Source organism: Marmota marmota, unplaced genomic scaffold (genome assembly GCF_001458135.2).
Source record: "Marmota marmota marmota unplaced genomic scaffold, marMar, whole genome shotgun sequence".
Taxonomy (NCBI): Eukaryota; Metazoa; Chordata; class Mammalia; order Rodentia; family Sciuridae; genus Marmota; species Marmota marmota.
The window spans coordinates 22,589,682-22,614,216 of NW_026000142.1; the positions used below are offsets into that span (position 1 = coordinate 22,589,682).

The window sequence follows — 24,535 nt, forward strand, 5'->3', positions numbered from 1 at the left end:
CTTGAGATCACAGTTAAGGGACCTAGGAGAGAATGCTTTTGCCCACAGATGTAGATTGAAGTAGTGTTATATCATGCAATTGCAGATTATATGAATTTCAAGGGCAGAGTCAGTGTTATTTATCTTTGTAGCTCCATTCTAGCAGAGCCTGGAGCATAAAGGTGAACTGGATCACATTATAATGAAACAGACTTGACTTTACCTCTTTCAGGGCACCCATCAAATAAAATGTGTTTATTGAGCATCTACTTAAGTCTCCATGATGGCACATAAACAGTGAGAAGTAATGCCTATAGGGTATGTGTGTGTTGCATTGACCTTTGTTGAACTAGTGTCTTGCACAGTGCCTGACACAGAGTGGGGACTTTGTGGATACCTGACAATGAGAAAATAAAGGACATAAGATTCTCAGAGTGTGGCTCCAGCCATAGATAGGAATATGGTGAAGGAAAGGCAATTCAAAGTGAAAGTCTCTAAGCCTGTGAAAGTCAATTCTGAAGATGATATTTGGATGAAGAAAGCAGGGGAACTCATTCCAGGTTCCAGAGTTTGAGTCATCTCCTGGGATCTCTTCCTTAACTGGATTTTGTTGGTGGAGAGAAAGAACGATGCTCTTGAGAGCTTTGGAATTTGCTTTCTTAGTGACTAGTGCCGCAGCCCGGCTGGCTGGGCAAAATAAGCGGAGGGTGACGAATAACTTGTGTACGTTGATACAGCAGGAGTGGGAGCCGTTTATTGCAGGACAGGAGCAGTATTTATACATTCCACACAGCTTATCTAATTAGCATAAACTAGATACATCAGTCAACCAATAAGGAATCTCCACACTTAATTGCTCGCTTTTGTTACTTCTCAAACCACTCCCTCTGGCATTTTGCCAGGCACCATCCAGACTTGTTTACAACTCTAACATTCCCCTGGCAAAATGCCAGGTGTTATTTTGACTTGTTTACAGACTCTAACAGACTAGAATTGAAACAAGCAAAGACTCCCACTGTCCCTGCTTAGACATAGAGCTCGTGATGGGAGAATCAAAATGAAATAATCCTATGTCCATATTCTTCATGGACTTCAGTATTTCGTCCAGGGCTGGGGTGTGACTCAGTGGTAGGGCTTTCCCCTGGCATGCATGAGATCCTGAGTTTGATCCCCAGCATCACTATGTCTCTCTCTCTCTCACACACACACACACTCTCTCTCTCTCTCTTTCTCTCTCTCTCTCTCTTTGCATTTGCATAGTGGTGACTAAAATAAGCAAAACATTTTTGGAAAGGAGCATTGATATTTATATTTAGGCCATGTGTATAAATACAAATGTTCCCATCATATATATATATATATATATATCTCAAGCATGAGCTGAAATAAATAGACTGTGACTTAACATTAATTAAGTATGTGCCATGTAGGTGCTGACTTGCAAATAAATAGGATAATATTGAATATGCTAACACAGCTCGGAACCAGGGGTTGGAGTAGAGTGTCCAGAAGAATGTTGATTTCCTTCATTAGGGGGCCCTGTCACTCATGCACGGATCCTTATTACTCCTTCCATGGTTTAACAACAACAAACAAACAAACAAAACCTGAGGGGATAGGATAGGTTTAAAAGATAAGCAAATTTTTCTTAAAAGATTAAAAGTAATGCCTATAGCAAAAGGAAGAAAATTCAAGATGGGATTGATATTTCGTGTTAAAGGACAACAGTGTGAATAATTTTCCTCCTCTCCTGAGGACATGACCTTCAATAGTAGTAGAAAAGATGTAAATTGGGCACCCTTTAATTATTTGCACATTCATTTAACACATTTTTATAGTGTGCTCACAATGCTATTGCCACAGCTTGTTGTTATTTGTATGAATACAACTTCCATTTATTTTTCTTTATTTCATAATTAATGCTGCATACTTTATATACATTATCTCAACTTAAGTATTATCATCCCTAATTTCAAAATGAAGGAAACATCCTAAGAGGTTAAGTGCTGTTCCCAAAGTCATGCAGGTGGTGGACAGCAGGGCCTGGATTGAAACCCAGCTACATGTGGTTTCCAAACTCTTGCCCTTTATTAAGCCATTGCTCACCTACATGCAGTAATGCTGAGCACTCCAGGCTGAGGGCAGTATAAAAGGGATTAGTTAGGGACTCTGGCCTCAGGAGTCTGAATCTAACCCATACCTTTATATAGCTAGCTGAAGGTGGGGCAGGGAGAGGGCAGAGTGAGGGCAGAGCCTATGACAGGAGAGTCAATAATTTGACATAATACTGAAAAACAAAGGGATTTTTAGTGTGGAATAAATGAAAAGACATTCCAGCCAGAGAAAGTTATAAATAACATCTCAGCATAGAAGCAACGTGGGTATATTCACAAGCAGGGAAGGGAGTTAACATGGAAAGGGATCAGGTTCAGTGCCCAGCACCCATAGTCCCAGGCACTCAGGAACTGAGGCACAAGAATCAATTGAGCCCAGGAGTTAGAGACTAGCCAGGGCACATAGCAAGATGCTGTCTTGTAAAAAACAAAAAACTAACGCAGTACCAAAAATACTTGGTAGGAGGAAGTACCACCTCCTATCAAGGATGCTACATTTTATTCTTTGGGCAGTGAGAGCTCATTAAAGCTTTCTGAGCAAGGAGATACTCTGATAAAGACTGTCCTCAGTGTTCTTGCAGAAGGGAAGTCTGGGTTGGAGAGGAGTGTGCAATAACTGAGACAGAATAAACAAGGGTCGAAGATAAGAGGCAGCAGAGAGAAAGGAAAGGTGGAGATATAAATGGACTTACCCCAAGACTACACCTTAAAATAATGACATCTATAGATAAGTTCTTTACTGTTCTCATTGAAGAACTAAAAAGAATTACAAATAACTTTCTTGGTGACTTTTTAAAGATTGTATGTGTCCTTGATATTCAAAATGTAGATGTACAGACCAACAATATCAGCGTCACCTGGGAGATCACTAACAGCTCAGCCCATCCCTGGTACTGAGGCAGATATGCATTTTAACAAGATCCCTGAGTGATTCTTATGCAGTTTGCAAAACATTGATTTAAATTTTCTTTCAGAAACAATGTGAAAGAGAGGAGAGGGGAATGAGTCACTACTCTCCATGTAGAGAAAACGTGGTTTAAAGTCACAACAAGTTAATATTGATTGAACTTAATATAATATAGAATTTAATTCTGTCTAATATAGGGTTAATGTTAATTCCATAATATATGTTTTTGTATGATACAAAGTAGTTTAAAATGTTGTGTTAGAAAATGAACACAATTGGTTAAGGAAAAAAAAATTGTTAAGTGACATAATGCCAGTGTGGCCTATCCAAAGGGTCATCATCACAGAGTGAGCAGAAGGGCATGACTCAGAGAGCACAAAAAGCAGATTCTTGAATAAATGGGGTCTCTGAAGCAAGCCATAGCTTATCTCAGGACTGCAAGTTCATGATGAACTACGAGAGCACTTGTGAAATTAAAAATCTTGCTTGTAAAAACAACATTGAGACATCAGCCAGGCAAACAACAGTATGAAGGGTGCAGTGAGAATTGGGAAACACAGGACAATGGGACACAGACTAGGTCAGTAGCTGGAAAACTGTGGAGATGATATAAAAGAGAAGACCATAAAATCCAGGATTTTAAGAAAACTGGAGTTGCATGAACATTATTCCTCTCCTTTGGTTTCCTGATGGAATTTGCCTATCCTTGTATAACCTCTCATGGGAACTTACAAAACCAAAGCTTACAAATAGTAAAAGCTAAGAGCAGTTGGTCTGGAGAGTGTCAAAAGTTACAATACCTGAGGATTGCCTCCACCAGCCGGAGTCAGGCTTAGCCCAGACCTGCCTCTATAACCTGCGCGGGAGCCAGGACCCAGGGTAAACTTGGTCTGTTCCCACACACGCACCACCTGAGAGCCCAGGACTAACTCACTTCCATCTTGAGACACTGAAGCCATCCCCATAGCCTTCCCCATGCAGTAGTCTCTAACTTGGGACAACAGACAGGTCCTAGAAGCAGCTGCATCTTGGAGCAGGCACCCCAAAGCCAGTGTAAGGCCCACCCTTTCAGCCCCATCTCTGAAAGACATTGCATCCATCTTGGGGCACCTCCACTGCTATCTCAAGCTATAGCCACCACCTCCTATAGTTGCAGTAGCATCCATCCTGGGACACCAGCAGGGTTTGAAAGCCCAACACCAAGGTGAGGTACAGATAATCTGCACAGATACTAAAAGATTATAGGGTAGGAACTGTAATACCTCAGATCCACACTGCAAGAAAGGAAATCACATAGACAACATGAATAAACAAGGGAGGAAAGTGCCCCAAACAAACCAGGATACTACAATAACAGAACCCATGGACAGCACATGTGATGAGATGTCAGAGAAGGAGTTCATAACATTCATAATTAAAATGATCTGTGAATTAAAGAATGACCTAAATGAGCAAATACCGGCAAAAAATGATCACTCCAACAAAGAGATAAGAGAGCAAATACAGGCAACCATTGATCACACCAACAAAGAGATAAGGGAGCAAATACATGTAGCAAAAGATTATTTCAGGAAAGAGAGACTCTGAAAAAAAATCAGAAATCCTTGAAATGAAGGAAACAATAAACCAAACCAAATAAAAAACTTAATAGAACGCATCACCCTCAGACTAGATCACTTGGAAGACAGAACATCAGATAATGAAGACAAAGTATACAATTTGTAAAATAAAGTTGACCACACAGTGAAGATGGTAATGAACCATGAGCAGAACATCCAAGAATTATAGGATAGCATCAAAAGACCAAGTCCAAGAGTTATTGAGATAGAGGAAGGCACAGTGTTCTAAACCAAAGGAATGCACAATCTATTCAGTGAGATAATATCAGAAAATTTGCCAAACATGAAGAATGAATTGGAAAATCAAATACAACAGGCTTACAGGACATCAAATATACAAAATTACAACAGATCTACACCAAGGCACATTATAATGAAAATGTCTAGCACACAGAATAAGGATATAATCTTAAAGGCCACAAGAGAGAAAATCAGATAACATATAAGGGGAGACCAATTCTTATCTCAGCAGATTTTTCAACTCAGATCCTCAAAGCCAGGAGATCCTGGAACAACATATACCATGCTCTGAAAGAAAATGGATGCCAACAAGCAAAATTAAGCTTTAGATTTTATTATAAACTAAAAACCTTCCATGATAAACAAAAGTTAAAATAATTTACAACTAGAAAGCTTGCACTTCAAAACATACTCAGCAAAATATTCCATGAAGAGGAAATGAAAAACAATGATGAAAATCAGCAAAGGGAGCTTTTATACTAAAGGAAAAACTAATCAAAGGAGAAACCAAGTCAAGTTATATACCAAAAGTAAACAAAAGTGGCTGGGAATACAAATCATGTCTCAATAATAACCTGGAATGGTAATGGCCTAAACTCACCAATCAATAGACATAGACTGGCAGTTTGGATTTTTAAAAAAGACCTAACAATATGCTGCCTCCAAGAGACTCATCTCATAGGAAAAGACATCCACAGATAGAAGGTGAAAAATCATACCATCCCCATGGACTGCAGAAGCAAGCAGGGGTTTCCATCCTCTTATCAAATAAAGTAGACTTTAAGCCAAAGTTAATCAAAAGGGATAAAGAGGGATATTTCATACTGCTTAAGGGAACCATTCATCAACAAGACATAACAATAATAAATATATATATGCCCCCAAAATAGAACACCTACGTTCTACATTTATTTCAAACAAACTCTTCTCAAGTTCAAGAGTCAAACAGACCACAACACAATAATTCTGGGTGACTTTAACACACTTCCTCACCACTGTATAGATCTTCCAAACAAGCTGAACAAAGAAACTATAAAACTTGATAATATAATCAATAACTTAGACTTAACTGACATATATAGAATATTTCATCCTTCAAAGAGCGAATAAACTTTCTTCTAAGCAGGCACATGGATCCTTCTCTAAAATAAACCATATATTATGCCACAAAGAAACTCTTAATAAATATAAAAAAGTAGAGTTACTACCATGCATTCTATCAGACTAAAGGAATGAAATTAGAAATCAATGATAAAATAAAAAACAAAAGCTATTCCAACACCTGGAGACAAATAATATGCTACCGAATTAAAAATGGTTGCAAAAGACATCAAGAAGGAGATTAAAAGATTCTTCTTAGAGGTGAATGAGAACACAGATACAACATATCAAAATCTCTGGGACACTATGAAGGCAGTACTAAGAGGAAAGTTCATTGCATGGAGTTCATTTCTTAAAAGAAGAAAAAGTCAACAAATAAATGACTTAATATTACATCTCAAAGCCCTAGAAAAAGAAGAACAAATCAACACTAAAAACACTAGAAGGCAGAAAATAATTAAACTCAGAGCTGGAATCAATGAAATAGAAACAATTGAAAAAATTGACAAAACAAAAAGTTGGTTCTTTGAAAAAATAAATAAAATTGACAGACCCTTAGCCATGCTAATGAAGAGGAGAGAGAAAACTCAAATTACTAATATACCTGATGAAAAATAAACTATCACAACAGACACCTCAGAAATACAGAAGATAATTAGAAATTATTCTGAAAACTTATACTCCAGAAAAATAGAAAATATTGAAGGCATCAACAGGTTTCTAGAGTCACATGATTTGCCCAAATTGAATCAGGATGATATATACAATATAAACAGATTGATTTTAAGTGATGAAATAGAAGATGCCATCAGAAGCCTACCAACCAAGAAAAGCCCGGCACCAGATGGATACACAGCCAAGTTCTACAAGACCTTTAAAGAAGAACTAATACCAATACTCTTCAATTTATTTCAGAAAATAAAAAAAGGGAGCACTTCCAAACTCATTCTATGAGACTAATATCACCCTGATTCCAAAAGCAGGCAAAGACATATCAAAGAAAGAAAACTTCAGACCAATATCTCTAATGAACATAGATGCAAAAATTCTCAATAAAATTCTGGCAAATCAAATGCAAAAACATATCAAAAAGATAGTAAACCACAATCAAGTTGGGTTCATCCCAGGGATGCAAGGTTGGTTCAACATACAGAAATCAATAAATGTAATTCATCACATCAATAGACTTAAAGAACCGTATGATCATCTCAGTAGATGCAGAAAAAGCATTTGACAAAATAAAGCACCCCTTTATGTTCAAAACACTAGAAAAACTAGGGATAACAGGAACATATCTCAACATTGTAAAAGCTATTTTTGCTAAGCCCCAGGCCAACATCATTCTAAATGGAGAAAAATTGAAGGCATTCCCTCCAAAAACTGGAACAAGACAGGGATGCCCTCTTTTACCACTTCCATTTAACATAATTCTTGAAACACTGGCCAGAGCAATTAGACAGATGAAAGAAATTAACGGGGTACGAATAGATAAAGAAGAACTCAAATTAGCACTATTTGCCAATGATATGAATATATACCTAGAAGACCCAAAAAATTCCACCAGAAAACTTCTAGAACTAATAAGTAAATTCAGCAAAGTAACAGGATACAAAATCAATACCCATAAATCAAAGGCATTTCTGTGATTATCAGTGGCAAAACCTCTGAAAGGGAAACAAGGAAAACTACCCCACTTACAATAGCCTCAAATAAAAAAAAACTTGGGAATCAACAAAAGAGGTGAAAGACCTCTACAACAAAAACTAAAGAATGCTAAAGAAAGGAATTAAAGAAGACCTTAGAAAATGGAAAGAATTCTCTTGTTCTTGGACAGGCAGAATTAATATTGTCAAAGTGACCATATTACCAAAATCATTATACAGATTTAATGTGATTCCAATCAAAAACCCAATGACATTCCTCATAGAAAAAGCAGTCATGAAATTCATCGGAAAAATAAAAGACTCAGAATAGCTAAAGCAATCCTTAGCAAGAAGGATATAAAGGTATATAAAGAATAGGGTATATAAAGAATTCAAAAAGCTAAACACCAAATAACAAATAACCCAATCAATAAATGGACCAAGGAACTGAACAGACACTTCTCAGAAGGTGATATACAATCAATAAACAAATATATGAAAAAATGTTCAACATCTCTAGCAATTAGAGAAATGCAAATCAAAACTACTCTAAGGTTTCATCTCACTCCAGTCAGAATGGCAGCTATTAAGAATACAAACAACAATAAGTGTTGACGAGGATGTGGGGAAAAAGGCACATTCAAACATTGCTGATAGGACTGCAAATTGGTGCAGTCAATATGGAAAGCAGTATGGAGAATCCTTGGAAAACTGGGAATAGAGCCACCATTTGACCCAGCTATCCCACTCCTTGGTCTATACCTGAAGGACTTAAAAACAAACATACTACAGGGACACAGGTACATCAATGTTTATAGCAGCACAATTCACAAACAGCTAAACTGTGGAACCAACCTAGATGCCTGTCAGTAGATGAATGAATAAAGAAACTGTGGCATATATACACAATGGAGTATTACTCAGCAATAGAAGAGAATGAAATCATGGCATTTGCAGGTAAATGGATGGAGTTGAAGAATATAATGCTAAGTGAAGTTAGCCAATCCCAAAAAAACCAAATGCCAAATGTTTTCTCTGATTTAAGGGGGCTTATTCATAATGGGGGGGCAGAATGGGAGGATTAGATGAACTCTAAATAGGGCAAAAGGGAAAAGGGGGGGAGGAAAAGAGAGGGGGCATGGGAGGTAGGAAAGATAGTGGAATGAGATGAACATCATTACTCTAAGTACATGTATGAAGATACAAATGGTGTGACTCTACTTTGTGTACAATCAGAGATATGAAAAATTGTGCTCTATATGTGTAATATGAATTGTAATGCATTCTGCTGTCATATGTAACAAATTAAAATTTTTAAAATGAAAAAAAAGTTATAATAATAGTTCTGTGAATCTCTATATCATGTCTATTGTTAATTTTCTCCAATTTTCTTTGAGATTTTGCTTTAAAATATAGCATTGATATATAGCATTGATATTCTTTTTAAATGCCATAAACCCTCTAGATCAGAATTGAAATTTTTCTCAGTTTCAGCTTTCACTAGTAAAGAATCTTTTAAAAGAGAACCCAACATGTGGCCTTAAGACCAAAATTTCCCATTTGCACAGAAAAACAACAACAACAAACTTTAAACTGCCAGCATTACTTCTTCCTGGAGCTATTAAGTGAGAATCATGATTACCTTTTAAGTTATGGTAGAATCTGAAGCTCTTGAATGATGGTATGATTGACGCCTTTGATGATTAGCTGAACTGTCATCTCTGTTCTTTTTAAGATATTAGCAACAGCTTTGCCAAAATGTGATGTGTATTTCCAGCAACAAGGAAATGATTTCAGAATTGACAAAGGAAACATAATACTGAAGAAAAGTCAGAAGCAAAACACACATGCTGGGGAACAGAATGAGGTAAGCATTCTTAGGGGCCACTGTTGCTTGCTGCAGGTGGAAGTGCAGTCAAGCCCTCAGAGCCACTCCTGGCCTGTATGAGAGCTCTGGCAGCATAAGCGCTTATTGTCCTCATGAACAGAAATGAGGGAAGGAAGAGCCAGGCTCTAAGTAGTTAGAACCTTTTGGGGAAACTTCAAGAGCTTCATTTCTCCTCCAAATATAAAATTCCAGACAGCTGGGTTCTGGAAAGTTGGAGACTTTAGACACTATTAATTCTCAAAATCCTTGACATTTTAGTAAGAAGAGGTTAAGTACTGAGGAGTGGCTGTCCTGCCCTGGAATGGTGCTATGGCCATGCCATCTACTCGAGGTGGCTGTAGATGGTCAGTGCTGGTCCAAGTGCCAAAATGATGCCACCCTCTCAGGGCCCTCCCTCCAATGGCCCAAAAAACCCAAACACCTTGCAGCCATCCAACCATTGTTCACCTAAACATGAGGCCACTGTTGGCATGTTTTATCCATTCATCTATTCATTTGTTACATGGAGATGTTTATTGTGCATTCCTATGCACATATGCACAAATAGGTACGTTGGAGAAGCAAATAGAAACAAATGTTGGCTGCTTTATTCACAAACCCAGCACCCAAAACAGTTCCTTACACATAAGAGACCTTGTCATGTGAATGAGGTGGTTGAACAAAGGGAACAGAAATGCTTGGACATGGCACCTACCCTTAATCTTATTGTGGGGGAAATGAACCATGTACACCAACAACTGACATGTGGCAGGGTAGGTTAAGGACCCCAGAGAAGCTGTGAGTAGTGTGATATGGGTTTCAGATTAAGGAGGAGTACTCCCACCTGATAGGGCCAGAGAAGGCCTCATGGAGGTTCTTGCTTCTACCATGTTCAAGTGCACCAATTAATATGATTGTGCTTTCTTCTCCTTGTTTCTGTTCCTATCCTATGTCCTCATGAAACCTAATTCTAGGCTGGAAGTAGCTGTCCTCAATCTGAAATCCACTTGAAAGAGAAGAGTGGGCAATGAGTCAGTTCTCTCCTCCCCACTCTGGGGTGCAGATCAATGACCCTCAAATTTTACTCCCTGGAGAGTTTGCTTAAAATGACTCCAGAGGGGCTGGGGTTGTGGCTCAGAGGTAGAGCACTTGCCTACCATGCGTGAGGCACCAGGTTCAATCCTCAGCACCACATAAAAATAAAAAAACAAAGATATTGTGTCCACCTATAATTTAAAAATAAATATTTAAAAAAATGACTTCAGAAATGTTACTTTGGGGACTCGAGACTGGCTCAAAGGCTGAATGTTTTTTAGGCATCCCACAGTGATTCTGAGACAGCTGGTCCAAGACAGCACATTGAGAAACTAAGCTCAAAGCATCCGGGACACACTCTCCCACTTATTGCCTGAAATGGCCACCTCTGTGTTATCGACCTGAAAATCTTCCCCTCATGGCTTAAGATCCAATTCAGATTAATCTTTCCTTAACAATCCCTACCCTGACATCTGGACATAGTTAGTTGTTTCCTTCTCTGGGGTCCAATAGATCAGTCATTTCAAACTGCAGATCATGCCTATTAGTAAATAGGCCAAGGAGTCAACTTTGTTAGTTTAGTACAGCTGAAGAATGCATAACAATGTCATATTTTTCCAATTTTGTTCCAGTTTTGTATAAGTGTGTGTGTGTGTATGTGTGTGTGTGTGTACACCCACATGTGTGTACACTCATGTGCATAGGCAGTGTCTTAGGCTGGATTACCTGAAAGTGAAGATCACAGTATGGATTTAGTTTCATGTGTTTTGTTGAGTGACTCTTCATTAAAAAAAAACAAAAAACCTTAAGGGGCTTAGGGAAAGAAGCTACAGAAGAGGACAAAGTGAGCCAAGGAAGGGGCTGAGGTAAAGCCTAGCTATGACCTAATCCCCAGAGAAGCAGTAAAAAATAAATACACAGCAGAGTTGTCCTCCACTGAGACACAAGGGCAGATCTGCTGTACCTCCCTATTATCAGGCATTGGTTGTAGGTGGGAAATCTTCCAGGTGAGCTGCCTCTTACCAACCAACAGCAATTCTCAAGAGAAGGGGGCAGGTGTGAGCCACTGCAGCCAACAATGAGGAGCTGGCCGAAGGCTGTGCTGGCCTAGCATCTGCTAAAGCGCACTTCCTGCATGCTCAGACCCTGCATAAGGTCCCTTGCCCAAAAAACAGAGAAGAGACCTATTGAAAGTACTAAAATATAAAGCTTTTTACTTTCTTTCATGGTCTTTCTCTCAGTTTGTCAAGAGTGTTTTTTTTTAAATTTTCTATTCAATGTCATTCTAAGTAAAGATATACAAAAATTTAAATTATTAGCATAAATTTTGCCATTCATCTTTGTATCAGGCAACATCATTTTTTCCATATTTTTATCAGTACGTTATAATCATACATAATAGTGGAATTCATTGTTACATTTTTGTACATGATGCAACAGCAACTTCAGCTGCAAACAGAGCATTCCAGTCATGTGGAATCACTGAAATGACAAACTTTTTATTCAGATCTACATTGTCAATTTGTAGTCATGTATTCGGAAGTATTTCATTCTGGCCTGTGGAAATGCCAGCAAAAGGAACTCAGCTGTCTTTAATTGGCCTCTTGGTGCATGTCCTGGTGGTGTCTTTCCACACTAGTAAAGGAGGAAAGATGAAGGAAAAGAAACTATGGGTTTCCCAATTTCTCTTTCCTCTGGTCACCATTTCCAGTAGGAATAGTTGGTTAGTAGAGGAGAATACACAAATAGGAAAAGATATAATGGACTTTTCTGGTTGTCGTGTTCCTCAGGATGCCTTGCCTTCTTTCTGCATTCAATCAAGTTCTGGTTCAGACAGGAAGTGTGGCTTCTTAGAGCTGACAGCTGCACCACTTACCTGGTTGTAGACCTAGCAGACTTACCTCCTTCTGTTCTAACCAGGGGAACATAATGGCACTTTGAGTTTCTGGTTACCAGCCTCAACTCAGATCCTAAATCCACTAACATTTAAAGCTGTGGGAATATCCCCTTACTCAACAAAAAGTGACTAAAGTAAATAACCATACTTCTCTTGGAGGAATAAGTAAGAGAATCACATTTGCAATGGCACTGAAGATTCCTTCCTCATGAGCACCTGTCGCTTGTTTCTAGTACTGAGAAGTGGGCCAGATTTAGAAACTTGGCAAAAAAAAAAAAATGTATCTTTCCTCTAGAGCAGCTGACCTCAGCCTTTAGCTGATTCAGATTGCTCACTTTTGATTATATACATTAAATAGTGTCCATCTGTCTTTTGACTGTTCATCTGTCTTGCTTCTAGGAAAACAATGTTCTAGTAATCATCTCCATGAAAGATTCCTGTGGTTCAGCCCCCTTGTCTTCCATTCCAACCTCACTGCCCATTATAATAATGATTATCCATCTTGTTTCTGAGATTAAGTGCTGCCATCCAGCCTTTGATAGTCTGGAATTCTGCCAGGCACACTGCTAACAAGGAGTTCAATTTTGTAGTAGTGTGTCTTTCCAGTCTACAGAAGAGTCAATACTGGCTTCTCAGCAATGCTGGTCCTCCCTTCCCCTTCTCATTCCTCACCGTTTTGGTAAAACAGCTTTTCCACACAAACTTAGTTGGTGAGTTTTCCAGTCTTATATCTTAAATCCATCCTAGCATGACTAATTCTTTGAGTTTTATCTCTCTCTCTCCATATCCTGCCACAGCCCTTCTTGCATCTCAACTTCACTTATTCTGGGCCATGGTCTATGCAAAGTTTCCAGTAGCTACTCAAGTATCCTATCTTGTCTCCCAGGGCCCTTGCCAGGCTGTTAAATCCTAGATTCCATGTGGATTCAAATCAACAAACTCTCCCTTATCCAGTTTCATATTCCACTTTTCAGGATGCACATTCAGTGATTCTCTCCCAGGTTCATGGTCCATGTCTGCCAGGTCCTCCAGCTTCTTTGGTTATAACCCCTCTCAAAGATCCAGCACTTTCACTCTTCCGTCATGCTGAGACTTGACCCTAATTATTTGGAAAATGGTCACAAGAGGAAACACTAGCAGATCCTCGGGAAAGCATACATTTTCTTGAAAGACACATGTATTTGAGAATTCTACATTGTCTGAACATGTGGGGGTGAAGGATTGGGACAACATTTTTCAGTTTTTCTTAGGCTGCCCTTCAATAGTCTCAGAGTGCTGAGGAGAACCTGAGGGTTCAGGGTTCTCATGTGCACCATCCCATCTCCGGGCATTCTGCTGCTTTTCGGTGAGCCTGTCCTTGGCATAGGCAACTTACCTCAAGTTCAGTGATTATGTCTTGTGCCCAGTCTTCAGCTCTTTTGCCCTCTAGCTAGAGGAGATCATAGTCTCTTTAACATGTCCCCCAAAAGACCCTGTGACTGATTCTTACACTTTGCTTTAAATTGGCAATTGATTGTCCTGGGCCTGTCGTTTTCTCTCATCAAAGGCATCCACCCCATCTAAAGTCCTTATAATTACTGTGTCTCCCATATCTTCCAATGCCCAAAATACCATTCAAGACACTGCTTCCCCTTCCCTCATCCTAAATCCTCACTAGTGACAGTTTTAGCAATTGTACCACTACTTCTTGCTGGGGACCATCAGTACAGTTCCATACTGGGGTCCTCACTGTCAGCTGAGTAGCAAATTAACCACCTCCAATATTACATCTTAGGGTCTACTTTTAGGTCAACTGTCTGCTACTAGCGTCTCAGGCCAAGTGCCCTAGAAACAGAGCCTAAGAAGAGATCCTGCCAGGAAGCTTTCTTCAGGAAAATGCTTGAAGGGTGTGAAAGAGAAAAAGAGGAAAGTGCAGAGTAATATGTGGTCTTAGACACAACAGACCTTGAGTAGATCCTCAGAGAAGCTCAGGTATATAAACTGCAGGCCAAAGTGTCCTGCCCCTTGAGGCCTAAGGGCCAGCCTTGTATACCCTCAATCTGTCAATCATTGGCAGTGAGCTCTGCTAGGAGAGTTTGGAGTTAGAGGGGGATACAGAAAAGCAATTCTCCAGTGAGGGTCAGCTGTGAGCTCTTAGCCGCAACTGGGAGATGGGTTTACTAACCAGGTAAAGGAGATGGGGGTGGAGGGCACTGCAATTGCTAGGGTATTTTTTTCAATGTTTGAAAAACATTGCACAGAGGTGACTTTACATATGCCTCTGTCTGTTAGAACCTAATCTACTGTAGGTTTCTTATTTATGTTTCTGTCTTCAGTTCAAGCCTCTGAACACCTTGGGGGCAGCGGCTCTGTCCTATTCATCTTTGCATTCCTCATTCAGAGGCTGGCACTGAATGTTATTAAGCAAACATTTCTCAAATCAAGGGAAGTTTGGGGAAGACCACAGAGAAACTTGAACTCCAGGCTGAATGTTTTGAACATTATTCTGTTGGCAATTAAGAAGAGTTCAAAATGCTTCGTTGGCAGCAATGTGTAACAAGTTTTGGACCAGGAAGAGAGAAGAGCCGAGAGCTATTGCTGCAATTCAGGCAAAAGCAACCAGAGGCAGAATTTGAGTGGAGGCTCTGAACGTGGAGAGGCAGATGCAAAAGTAATGAAAGAATATTATCTACAAGGTCCAGATGTTCTTACACTGACATCCGGTTTATAGAGACCATCAGGGATTTTAAGCAATCAAATGTGTTAGGAGTTCTGTACTTACATGCCCTCAGGCAGACAGAAGAAGAGCATTTCTCATGTTTGGGTGGAAGAAATATCTAGAAAGGAAACCTATGTGGGTTTTCTCATTGTCATGCACGTTTAAGGAAGAATCCCCAAAGTAGACATGAAAATATTCTTTTTCCCTCCTTATTTTGGCCAGAGTTCCACAATTACATCTAAGAAAAGTCAAGGTTATCAATGTGGAATTTGCTTAGGTCACTAGCACATAAGGTACTGTAAATTTAAATGGTTTCTCTTGACATTGCCTTCAGATTAATCATTCTATATAGTAACATATGTTCCAAAGCTGCAGTGTCAGCACATTATTCTCGCTGGATTCTGGACTGTATCCTGGTGGGAATAATTTATTCATGACTCAGATGGATCATATACACACCAAGGAAATACTTTTTTATTTTTTGCTGAATTCTTCCAGACTGTGACTATAGGGAAAGATAGTTACATTCCTCTTGGTGACTTTTGGCCAGGTGCCTGCAGTTCACATTGTTTTCGGAGAGCTTGTTCCTGGGAACCCTGTTACATGGACTGGACCTGGATTTGCCAGAGTTCTCCCTGGAGCTGGCTTGAGATTTTCTGTCAACAACATTCCTTTTCCCATGGACTATACCATTGCTGTTCGCTATGAAACTCAGGTAACTTTGCACTCCAACTTCATGATGGCAAAAAAAAAAAAAAAAAAAAAAAATGAGAGCAACACATTCTTGAACTGTTTCCATTGCAGCCTTGCTAGGATAGGTTCATCCTAAAACAATTTGGCACAAGTAAAACATCTGGAAAGTATTAGAGACAAAAGGGTTTCCTAAAGATATTGAAGCATAAAACCATGTGCTCACATGCTTCATCCATAGAGAGAAGCTAACATTGGAGCTGTATGTTTGGGGACCAGGTTTAAGGAAGTAGTGGCTGAATGTTTGTACAAGAACAATAAACAACTAAAATAACACCAATTCTGCCCTCCTGGGATTTTTTAAATTTTTTAAAGTCAATATATGTGCTGAGATTTAGACTGAGAAGGGATGAAGCAGAAGCATTTATTTGCATTTAGGTCTTACCCTGCTACAAGAGAAAGACTAAAACCAGATAGATAGCCCCACACCCCGCCTGCTGCCATACTGCCTGCTCTCCACATCTCTTGATAAATATCTGAAATGCAATAAAAACAAAATTAGAAAAATGCTTGCTCTGGAACCATAGTCCCTAACCTTTTCTTTGGTAATATGAAGCTTACCAACCATCTCTCCAAAAAAAATATTTTATGTGACTAGAAAGAGGAATTGTCCCTCTGGGGACCACACTGTGGAGCTGCTCACTGTGCATCACATGATCACATCACTGACCCACTTTAAAACTGTTGATAGAACATAATTCTTTACTTCCTACTTATAAATGAAAGCCATGGACTTGAATGAACTTTGACCCAGTGAGTATGAGCCACTAAAAAAGAAAAAGATGTTTTTATTCATAGAACATATTCATCTATTCATAATACAACTCATTTTCTCCAAATTTTAAGACTTCCCAAATGAAACTAATTATTCTCTCTTGACACATAGTTAGATAGGATAGATATATGTCCTTTTATGAAGGACTCCAGATTGGTATTCTTTGTTCTGAGATCCAGGGACATGAGGAATGAACCAAATCCTTCTGAGACAGAGCATGAACATTAGACCTGTCAGAAAGGTTAGGGTTTTTCTAGGCTTGGGGGCAGTAACTATGGCCAAAAACAATGTTCTTGCAGCCTGGATCATAATATAGACACCAGAGAGCTGGGCCTGGAAGTGAGGTACTCAAATCCTTTTGACTCCAAAATTCTGTTTTCCAAGTGAGCTATGGATTGCAAATTCAATTCTATGAACTATCCATTAGGTATACCAGTGTGTGCACAAAATAATTTCCTAACTCCTCACTGTGACATGCTTTGATTTCATGCCTGTATAGTCTGCAGATGACTGGGCCATCCAGGTCGTGTTTAACCCTTCTGGGGAGAGCAAGTACTGCACACACAAGATTCTACCGCAGGAGCCTCAGTCTTTCATCTTATCAGCAGCTGCCAGGTATGCTTGGGACCTGTCTTAGAATTTGATTCATATGTCAATAATATGTATCCAGATACTAAAAGGGGGAAGAGGGGCATTGAAAAGACCATAGAACTTATTATGTACTTATATTAAAATATAAATATTTTAATATTTAATTTTTCAGCTGTAGTTAGACACAATATCTTTATTTTATTCATTTATTTATTTTTATGTGGTGCTGAGAATCAAACCCAGGGACTCACCCATTTTAGGAAAGTGCTCTACTCCTGAGCCACAACTGAATGAGGTAAATTATGTCCTCATTTGATGAAGAGAAATTGAGATTACTTAAAGGACTTTTTCAACTTTTATCTCTAGTGTAGCAAAACCAGGATCCCAGCCCATATAGATATCCTGGCCCTAAACTTGAATGTTCCTTTTCCACTCTCCAGATGGCTTTGAAATGTGAGAAAGTGAAATGCTGTCAGAATAAGAGTAGAATATTCAGTTGAGTACTCTCCATAGCTGAGCATCTACAAAGTTAAAGCTACTAATTTTTTTTTTTTTTTTGGTACCAGGGATTGAACCTAGGGGCATTTAATCCTTGAGTCACATCTCTAGCCCTTTTTTCCTAATTTTTATTTTGAGACAGGGTCTCACTGAGTTGCTTAAAGCCTCACTAAGTTGCTGAGCCTGGCTTCAAACATGCTATCCTCTTGCCTCAGCCTCCCAAGTGCCTGGGATTACAGGCATGCACCACTGTACCTAGCAAAGCTACTAATTTTGAGGCCATGGAGCATCTAAGTGTGCATATACCGTTCAGCCAGCCCACCGGTGCTGGTATAGACCTAGATCTTGTTTTAGCCCACAGTGTGGAGCACTCTTCCAGCTCAAGCGCAATGCTACCAAATACTGTGGCCACATAAGTGATATAATGGTATTTCTGTCACTGAAGTTTGCTGTGTTTCTCTTAATCCAGAATCAAGCTGCTTCCCACACCCATCTGTTTAGAACCAGAAGTACAGTATTCCATCGACGTCTATTTTTTTCAACCTTTGGAGTCCCACACTCATTCTCACATCCTGGTTGATTCTGTAAGTATCTCAGAGCTTTATGGATGCTTTCTTCTCAGCTGAGGGCCAATATAATTCTACCTTTCGACCAATGATATGTCTCTTGAAAAAAATATAAGTGTTTCTGTTTAATTACAAGAGTCACCTAATAGCCATTGTGAGCCGTTTATAACAGCATGTCCCAGTAATGGTTTGGAGGTGTTGCAAATTATGCTATTTAATCTTCACAGCACCCTTGTGAGGTGGGTGCTGTCATTATTTCACAGATGGGAGAACTGAGGCACAGTGTCTACAGAGCTGATATGTAAGGAGTTAGGAACGGGAGCTTTATCTTATCTGTTTTAGGAACCATGCATAATGCTCTGAGTGACCTCTCTCAGCATCTTTCCCATAGAGCTGAACCATAGGTGTTCCTTCCAAACTTCTTATCTGCACCATCCTTCCAATACAGGCTGGCCACTAGCCAGAGTTCAGGCATTGAGTAAATTTATTTAATTTACCCATTACCCTACTTGTGGTCACATAAGTGGATTTTTCATGACTATGTATATATGATATATAATTTTAAAATAGATTTCTACTTTATCTTTTCATGGTTCTTGAAATAATTTACCAAATTCTTTTCTGGAAGGAATGTTCCAATTAATTTTCAGTTTCACGTTTTACTTGGAAACTATGTCCCTACTGAGTTTTATTGGAACACACTCATGCCCATTTGTTTGTGTATTATCTGTAGTTGATTCAAACTAAAACTTCAAATAAGAGTTGAGGAGTTGCACAGAAACCTTCTGGCTCACAAAGCCAAATATGTTCACTATTACCCCTTTACAGGTAGTTTCTAGGCCCCTCATTTAGTGTAAAATATATTTATGTCATGTAAATTAAGCCTTCAAAGTTCAAATATTTAACCATCAAACATTTAAAGTTTAAATCCTGGAACTTTATCATATCTGCTTATATAGAATTCAGTACAGGCATGTTTATCTTGGATTTTATTAAACAAGTTTTACCTATCATTAACATCAAACAGGCATAGTTTTTGGCTTATTTAGCCAAATATAGGATTGTAAGGTTTAGCCAAGAAAGGTAGAAAGGAAGGATGGAAGGGAGAGTATATTCAGTTAAATTTGAATTTCAGAAGAACAATTAAGTTTTCATATAAATATGTCTCTCATATTTATATGTTTTCATATAAATATTGTCCTCAAATGTTGCATAAGACATTTATGAAAAACTATTCATTGTTGTTATGGTTAAGATATGAGGTGTCCCCAAAAAACTCATGTGAGAGACAATGCAAGAAAGTTTAGAAGTGAAATAATTGAGTTATGAGAGTCTTAACCTAATCGTTTCATTAATCCCATTATAAGGATTCACTGGGTGGCAACGATAGGCAGTTAGGATGTGGTTGGAGGAGTGGGCCACTGGGGGTGTGTTCTTGGGTTTATATTTTGTCTGTGGTGAAGGGAGCCCCCCACCCATCTCTGTCTCTCTCTCTCTCCCACTCCCACCCTTCTTCTTGGTGGTCATGTCCTGAGCTGTTTTCCTCCATCATACTCTTCCACCATGATATCCTGCCTTATCTTGGGTCCTGAGGAATAGAGTTGGTCATATATGACCAGAGACCTCTAAAACTGTGAGCCCCAAATAAACTTTTCCTCCTTGTCTTGTCAGGTCTTTTGGTCACGGCAGGGAAAAAAAAACTGACAAAACCAGTTATTTCTCTGAAATTCAATTTAAACTGGGTAATACTGGCAACCTTAACCAAGGTGGCCTAACCCCACATCTGGAGGGCTATGTAATAGTTGAGGTGAGGTTCTACCACATTACAATAGAAATGAAGTAGAAAGTAGAAACAAAGTTTTGAATGGGAAACTCAAACTATCATGCTTTCCCTACCTATACAATTTATCTTCTCTGCTGAGGAGCTTTAATGGAACTGTGCTTATGAACCAACCTATGAATTACAAAAGGAAGAAAATCATATCCAACAAGTTTGATTCAGGGACAAAAAAATGCTAAAAGTTGGGAACCCAGACAGAGCAAATAAAGATAAAGTATCCAGGGATCCCTAGATCACTAAGGAGATGATGATGATGAAGATGATGATCACAAAACTTGAGTTTATAATAGCCAAGATAGTCCTCATTTTAAACCCATATTCTAAATATTTCTAAATTTTATAAATTTCAAAGGTTATTACTTGATGCTATATTAAATATATCCATCCAAATTATCTCTTCGCTAAACGTATACACACCAGGCACTGTGCTAGGCCTAAGGTGTAAAATATGGGTTTTGCCTTCAAAGAAATCTCAATTTGATATAGAAGACAAACATGTAATTAAAATTATTGCAGTAATGTTTGATAAGTATAAGTGGATAATTTGAAATTAATTTAAAAACTTATCCATTTGATCATTTTCAAGCAATCATTCTCTTATATATATGAAAAACCCTGAAACATAAATAAAAATTAGGACAGCAATATCATCTTGGATAACCATAAAAAATCTCAGAAGAGGCCCTGGATTCCTGTTTTAGACACTATTCCCTAACAGCAGGGTCTCAGATGCCCTGAGACAGGGTCTCGAATATATGTAATTTATTGAGGGCATGTTCCCAGGAAAAGAGGAATTGCACCAAAGAATTAAATCCACCTGGAGGCAATGTGGTGTTCCTAAATGTGCCCAAGTCATTGGCTACAGGCTCACCAGTGTCACCACCACCTGCCCTCCAATGAGTACATAAATTCCAGGACAAGATGGCTGAGTCCTATTTTCTGAAGAAGACTGTTGTGGTCTTTAGGAGACAATGCCATAGCAGCTGAAGGATTGATACACTAGCCCAAAAGGATCTAGATTGGGCACCTCAGTGTGCACTATAGGCCCTGACAGGACGGCCAGCTGAAGAAAGACATTGTACATTTCATTATTACAAATTAACATCTTAATGCTACATTACTAATTTTGCTACTCTGGAAAATACACAACCAGTTGGGACTGAGTCATATCAAAGTTCATTCTTCCCCTTAGATTATCATTGGCATCTAAGACCAGAGTACATACCAAGAAGACCAAAGGCAACCTCTGTTCTACCCTGGGTGCTCTTCAGCACAAATGCCTTTTGTCTGGCAGACATAGTAAGACAGTTGAGATTTGTTTTCAGTTGCTCAGATTACATGATATGTGCTTCCATAAAACTGTGTTTGGAGTCAAAAGTATATTAGGCATTCTAGAATATAAAACTGCCATTCTTTTTAAATCCTGGAGCAGACTACACTGGTAAACATAAAATCTTTTGAAGTTTCTAGGAAAAGAAGTGAGTCATGGCATTACAAAATCCTATAGCTGACAGAGACTCTTGTCATCTGGTCCATCAGCCTGGTTTCAGGAACAGCCAACTCTAAACTGTTCCAGACTGATAGCTATTAATAGTCTCTGGACAGTTACCCTTATCCCCAGTCTTGTACCATCTACCTGTCTCCTGACTCTCTTCCTACCTGTTTTTGTTTTTAAATGTTTAGTTACCTTTGTATCAACTTAAATATAAAATAGTGGAAATATAAATATACTTGTTTATGGAACATAGTTTTATGAAGCACTTACTATAAATTAGACATGATGTTACGCACAGGTGCGGACAAGACATATACCATCCCTGCCACCCAAGGCTCACTCTATAAAAGGGACATGTAGACAAGCAGACAACAACAGAATACATAAGAGGTCCTTGGAGTCATAGTGGGTTACTGGCCTGAAAATCTCAGTATGACTCATCAAATGGCTCTCAACCTTCTTTAATCCAACCTACTGATGTTTTGAACAGCTTTCTATTATTATAACCAAGTACCTGAGATAAGCAACTTACAAAGAAAAAAGGTTTATTAGGGCTCATAGTTTTGGTTGGTTGGCTCTGTTGCTTTGGGGCCTGTGGCAAAGCAGCAGATCCTGGTGGAGAGCATGCATGGGTATTCAATGGAACATTTGAAACTTGTAGATAACATCAGATCATTTTCCATTTTATGAGAATGTCTAGTATTTATGACCCCCATGCACTAAATGCCCTTAACACACCTTACTCAACCACTGTGATGATGAAAACCACTCTGAATTTCCAGATGTCCCCAGTGGGAGGTGCCTCCCATAGTGAGAATCACTGGGCTGCCAGGCTGGGCAGTCGGGTAGCAGAATGAGGAAAATAAGTTTAGATTTTTTTTTTCCAGAGGCAGTGGAAGCCACTGAAAAGTTTATAAGGAGGGGATTATCTGAACAAAGCACATTTAACCAGGATCATTATGACTATGGTTATGGTTTGGATATGTGCAGTTCTGCCAAAAGTCATGTGTGAGACAATGTAAGAATGTTCAGAGGAGAAGTGATTGGATTACATGAGAGCTGTGCCTTGACTGGTGGATTCATTCACTTGACTGGATTAACTGGGAGGTCACTATAGACAAGCAGGGTGTGGGGAAGGAGTAGGTCACTGCGGGTGTCCCTTTGGGGTTTATATTTTATGCCTAGTGAGTGAAGCTCCCTCTCTGCTTCCTGGTGGCCCTATCCTGTTCTGCTGTCATCTGCCACACCCTTCTGCCATGATGTTCTGCCTCACCCACAGCTAGAGTCTGCTGGCCTTGGACTAGACCTCTGGAACTGTGAGCAAAAATAAACTTTTCCTCTTCTCAGTTGTTCTTGTCAGGTCTTTTGGTCACAGTGACGAGAAGCTTACTAAAACAACTAGAATGCAGAAAGTTGTTGGGAGGTGGCAGGAATGGAAACTGGGACATCTCTTGGGCTGCCACTCTCGTCAGCTAGGGAAGTGGGAGGGAAAGGAGAACAGTAAATGCATCCGAGATACATTTAAGAGGTGGAACTGAGCAGGCTTTTGATTTAGGTGATGTGGGTGGGACACAGGTGGTGGTGGGGTTTGTTGACAGAAAGGGAACAGATGTCAAAATGACCTTGTTCCCTCCACTGAGAGCTTGGCAGATGCGGTGAGTGGCATTACTTAGCAACAGCAGACTCAGAAAGGAGAAATGGTTTCAGGTGTCTGGTTTGTGGTGCTGTGGGGCAACCAATAGGCAATTGGATCAGTGCAGATCTGCACATGTGGAGTCTCATTGAGGCAGGTGCAGGAGTCATACATTCCAATGCCGACAGCCTAGAGGTGGCACCGAGGAAGCCGGAATGGAGTGAGAACGGGCTAATGAGAGAACTCTGAGGATCCCCAACATTAAGGGGTGAGGAGAGGTATTGTATTAGCTGGTAAAGAAAGCAGAGGGGTGGCAAGAACATTGTTCAGGAAGTCTGTCCAAGAATCAAGGGCCAGAGACAGGGGCAGTGGTAGGAGGAATAACTGAGATCAAGGAGGTGGTTGTACAGGTGGGAGAGATGTGGACACATTTAATTTCAGCTGAAAGGAAGAGACGGAAGCAAGAAAGTGTGAGGCAGAGTTTCCCAATGGTGGCAGAGATGGCAATGGGACATCTCCTCGTAGAAAACGCCTCTCCCTTTGTCAGCAATTGGAGACATGGAAGTTGGTGATATTCCAAGCTGGAGTCTGGGAGGTAGGAAGGAGAATTCAGGGTCTATTTTCTCTGTAAAATAAGAAGAATAAGAGGGGACAACATCCGCCAAGAGTGCAGAAGAACCAGGCTAGCGAGTCAAGGAGCAGGGACACCCTGATACACATCCAGGGTTGAGAGCCCACCCACAGGTGTGGCCAACAGCAACTGGGGAAAGGCTGGAGAAGGTTGAAGTAAAGGGCGGTGGAAACTGGTTTCAGTATGAACAAAGCAAAGAGGAAACCAGGGGAGATCTATCTATGCCACCCAGTCCTGGCTAATTTGACCCACTGAATGAAAACCTATTTTCAATACTGTTTTTAACACCAGGTGTTCAAAATGACCACCTTGATGTGGTCAACATACTCTCTACTTTATCATCCAAAGCCATTAATACACATTTTAAATAGTATTAGGTAAAACAAAGAATTTAAAAAGATAAACAGTATTAGGTCATAACAAACTTTTCTCAGAACATGTAACATAATAGCCTTTATTCACATAGATATTAAACTACAGAAGAATCCTCTTTGAAAATAAACTTATTTTGATACATTTGTCCCCATGATAGCTAAATGGCCTATGCCAGCAATTCCCAAAATCTTATCTATGAAACACTGGTTTTAATAAGAGGTCTTATTGGGATATAGGACCAACTGATTAAATAATAGTAAACACTGAATCTTAAAAGTATC

General features: G+C 39.4%; 1 protein-coding gene across 2 annotated transcripts in view; it reads left to right on the forward strand.

Annotated features, from left to right (window-relative positions):
* The window catches only part of Lamb4 (laminin subunit beta 4), a 101,575-nt gene that overhangs the window by 37,020 nt on the left and 40,020 nt on the right, over nucleotides 1-24,535 (forward strand). For both annotated transcript variants that reach the window (XM_048786097.1, XM_048786098.1), the window contains 4 exons: nucleotides 9,339-9,470; nucleotides 15,651-15,815; nucleotides 17,125-17,240; nucleotides 18,184-18,298. In XM_048786097.1, coding sequence (XP_048642054.1) covers nucleotides 9,339-9,470; nucleotides 15,651-15,815; nucleotides 17,125-17,240; nucleotides 18,184-18,298 — 528 coding nt within the window. The remainder of the gene's footprint in view (nucleotides 1-9,338; nucleotides 9,471-15,650; nucleotides 15,816-17,124; nucleotides 17,241-18,183; nucleotides 18,299-24,535) is intronic.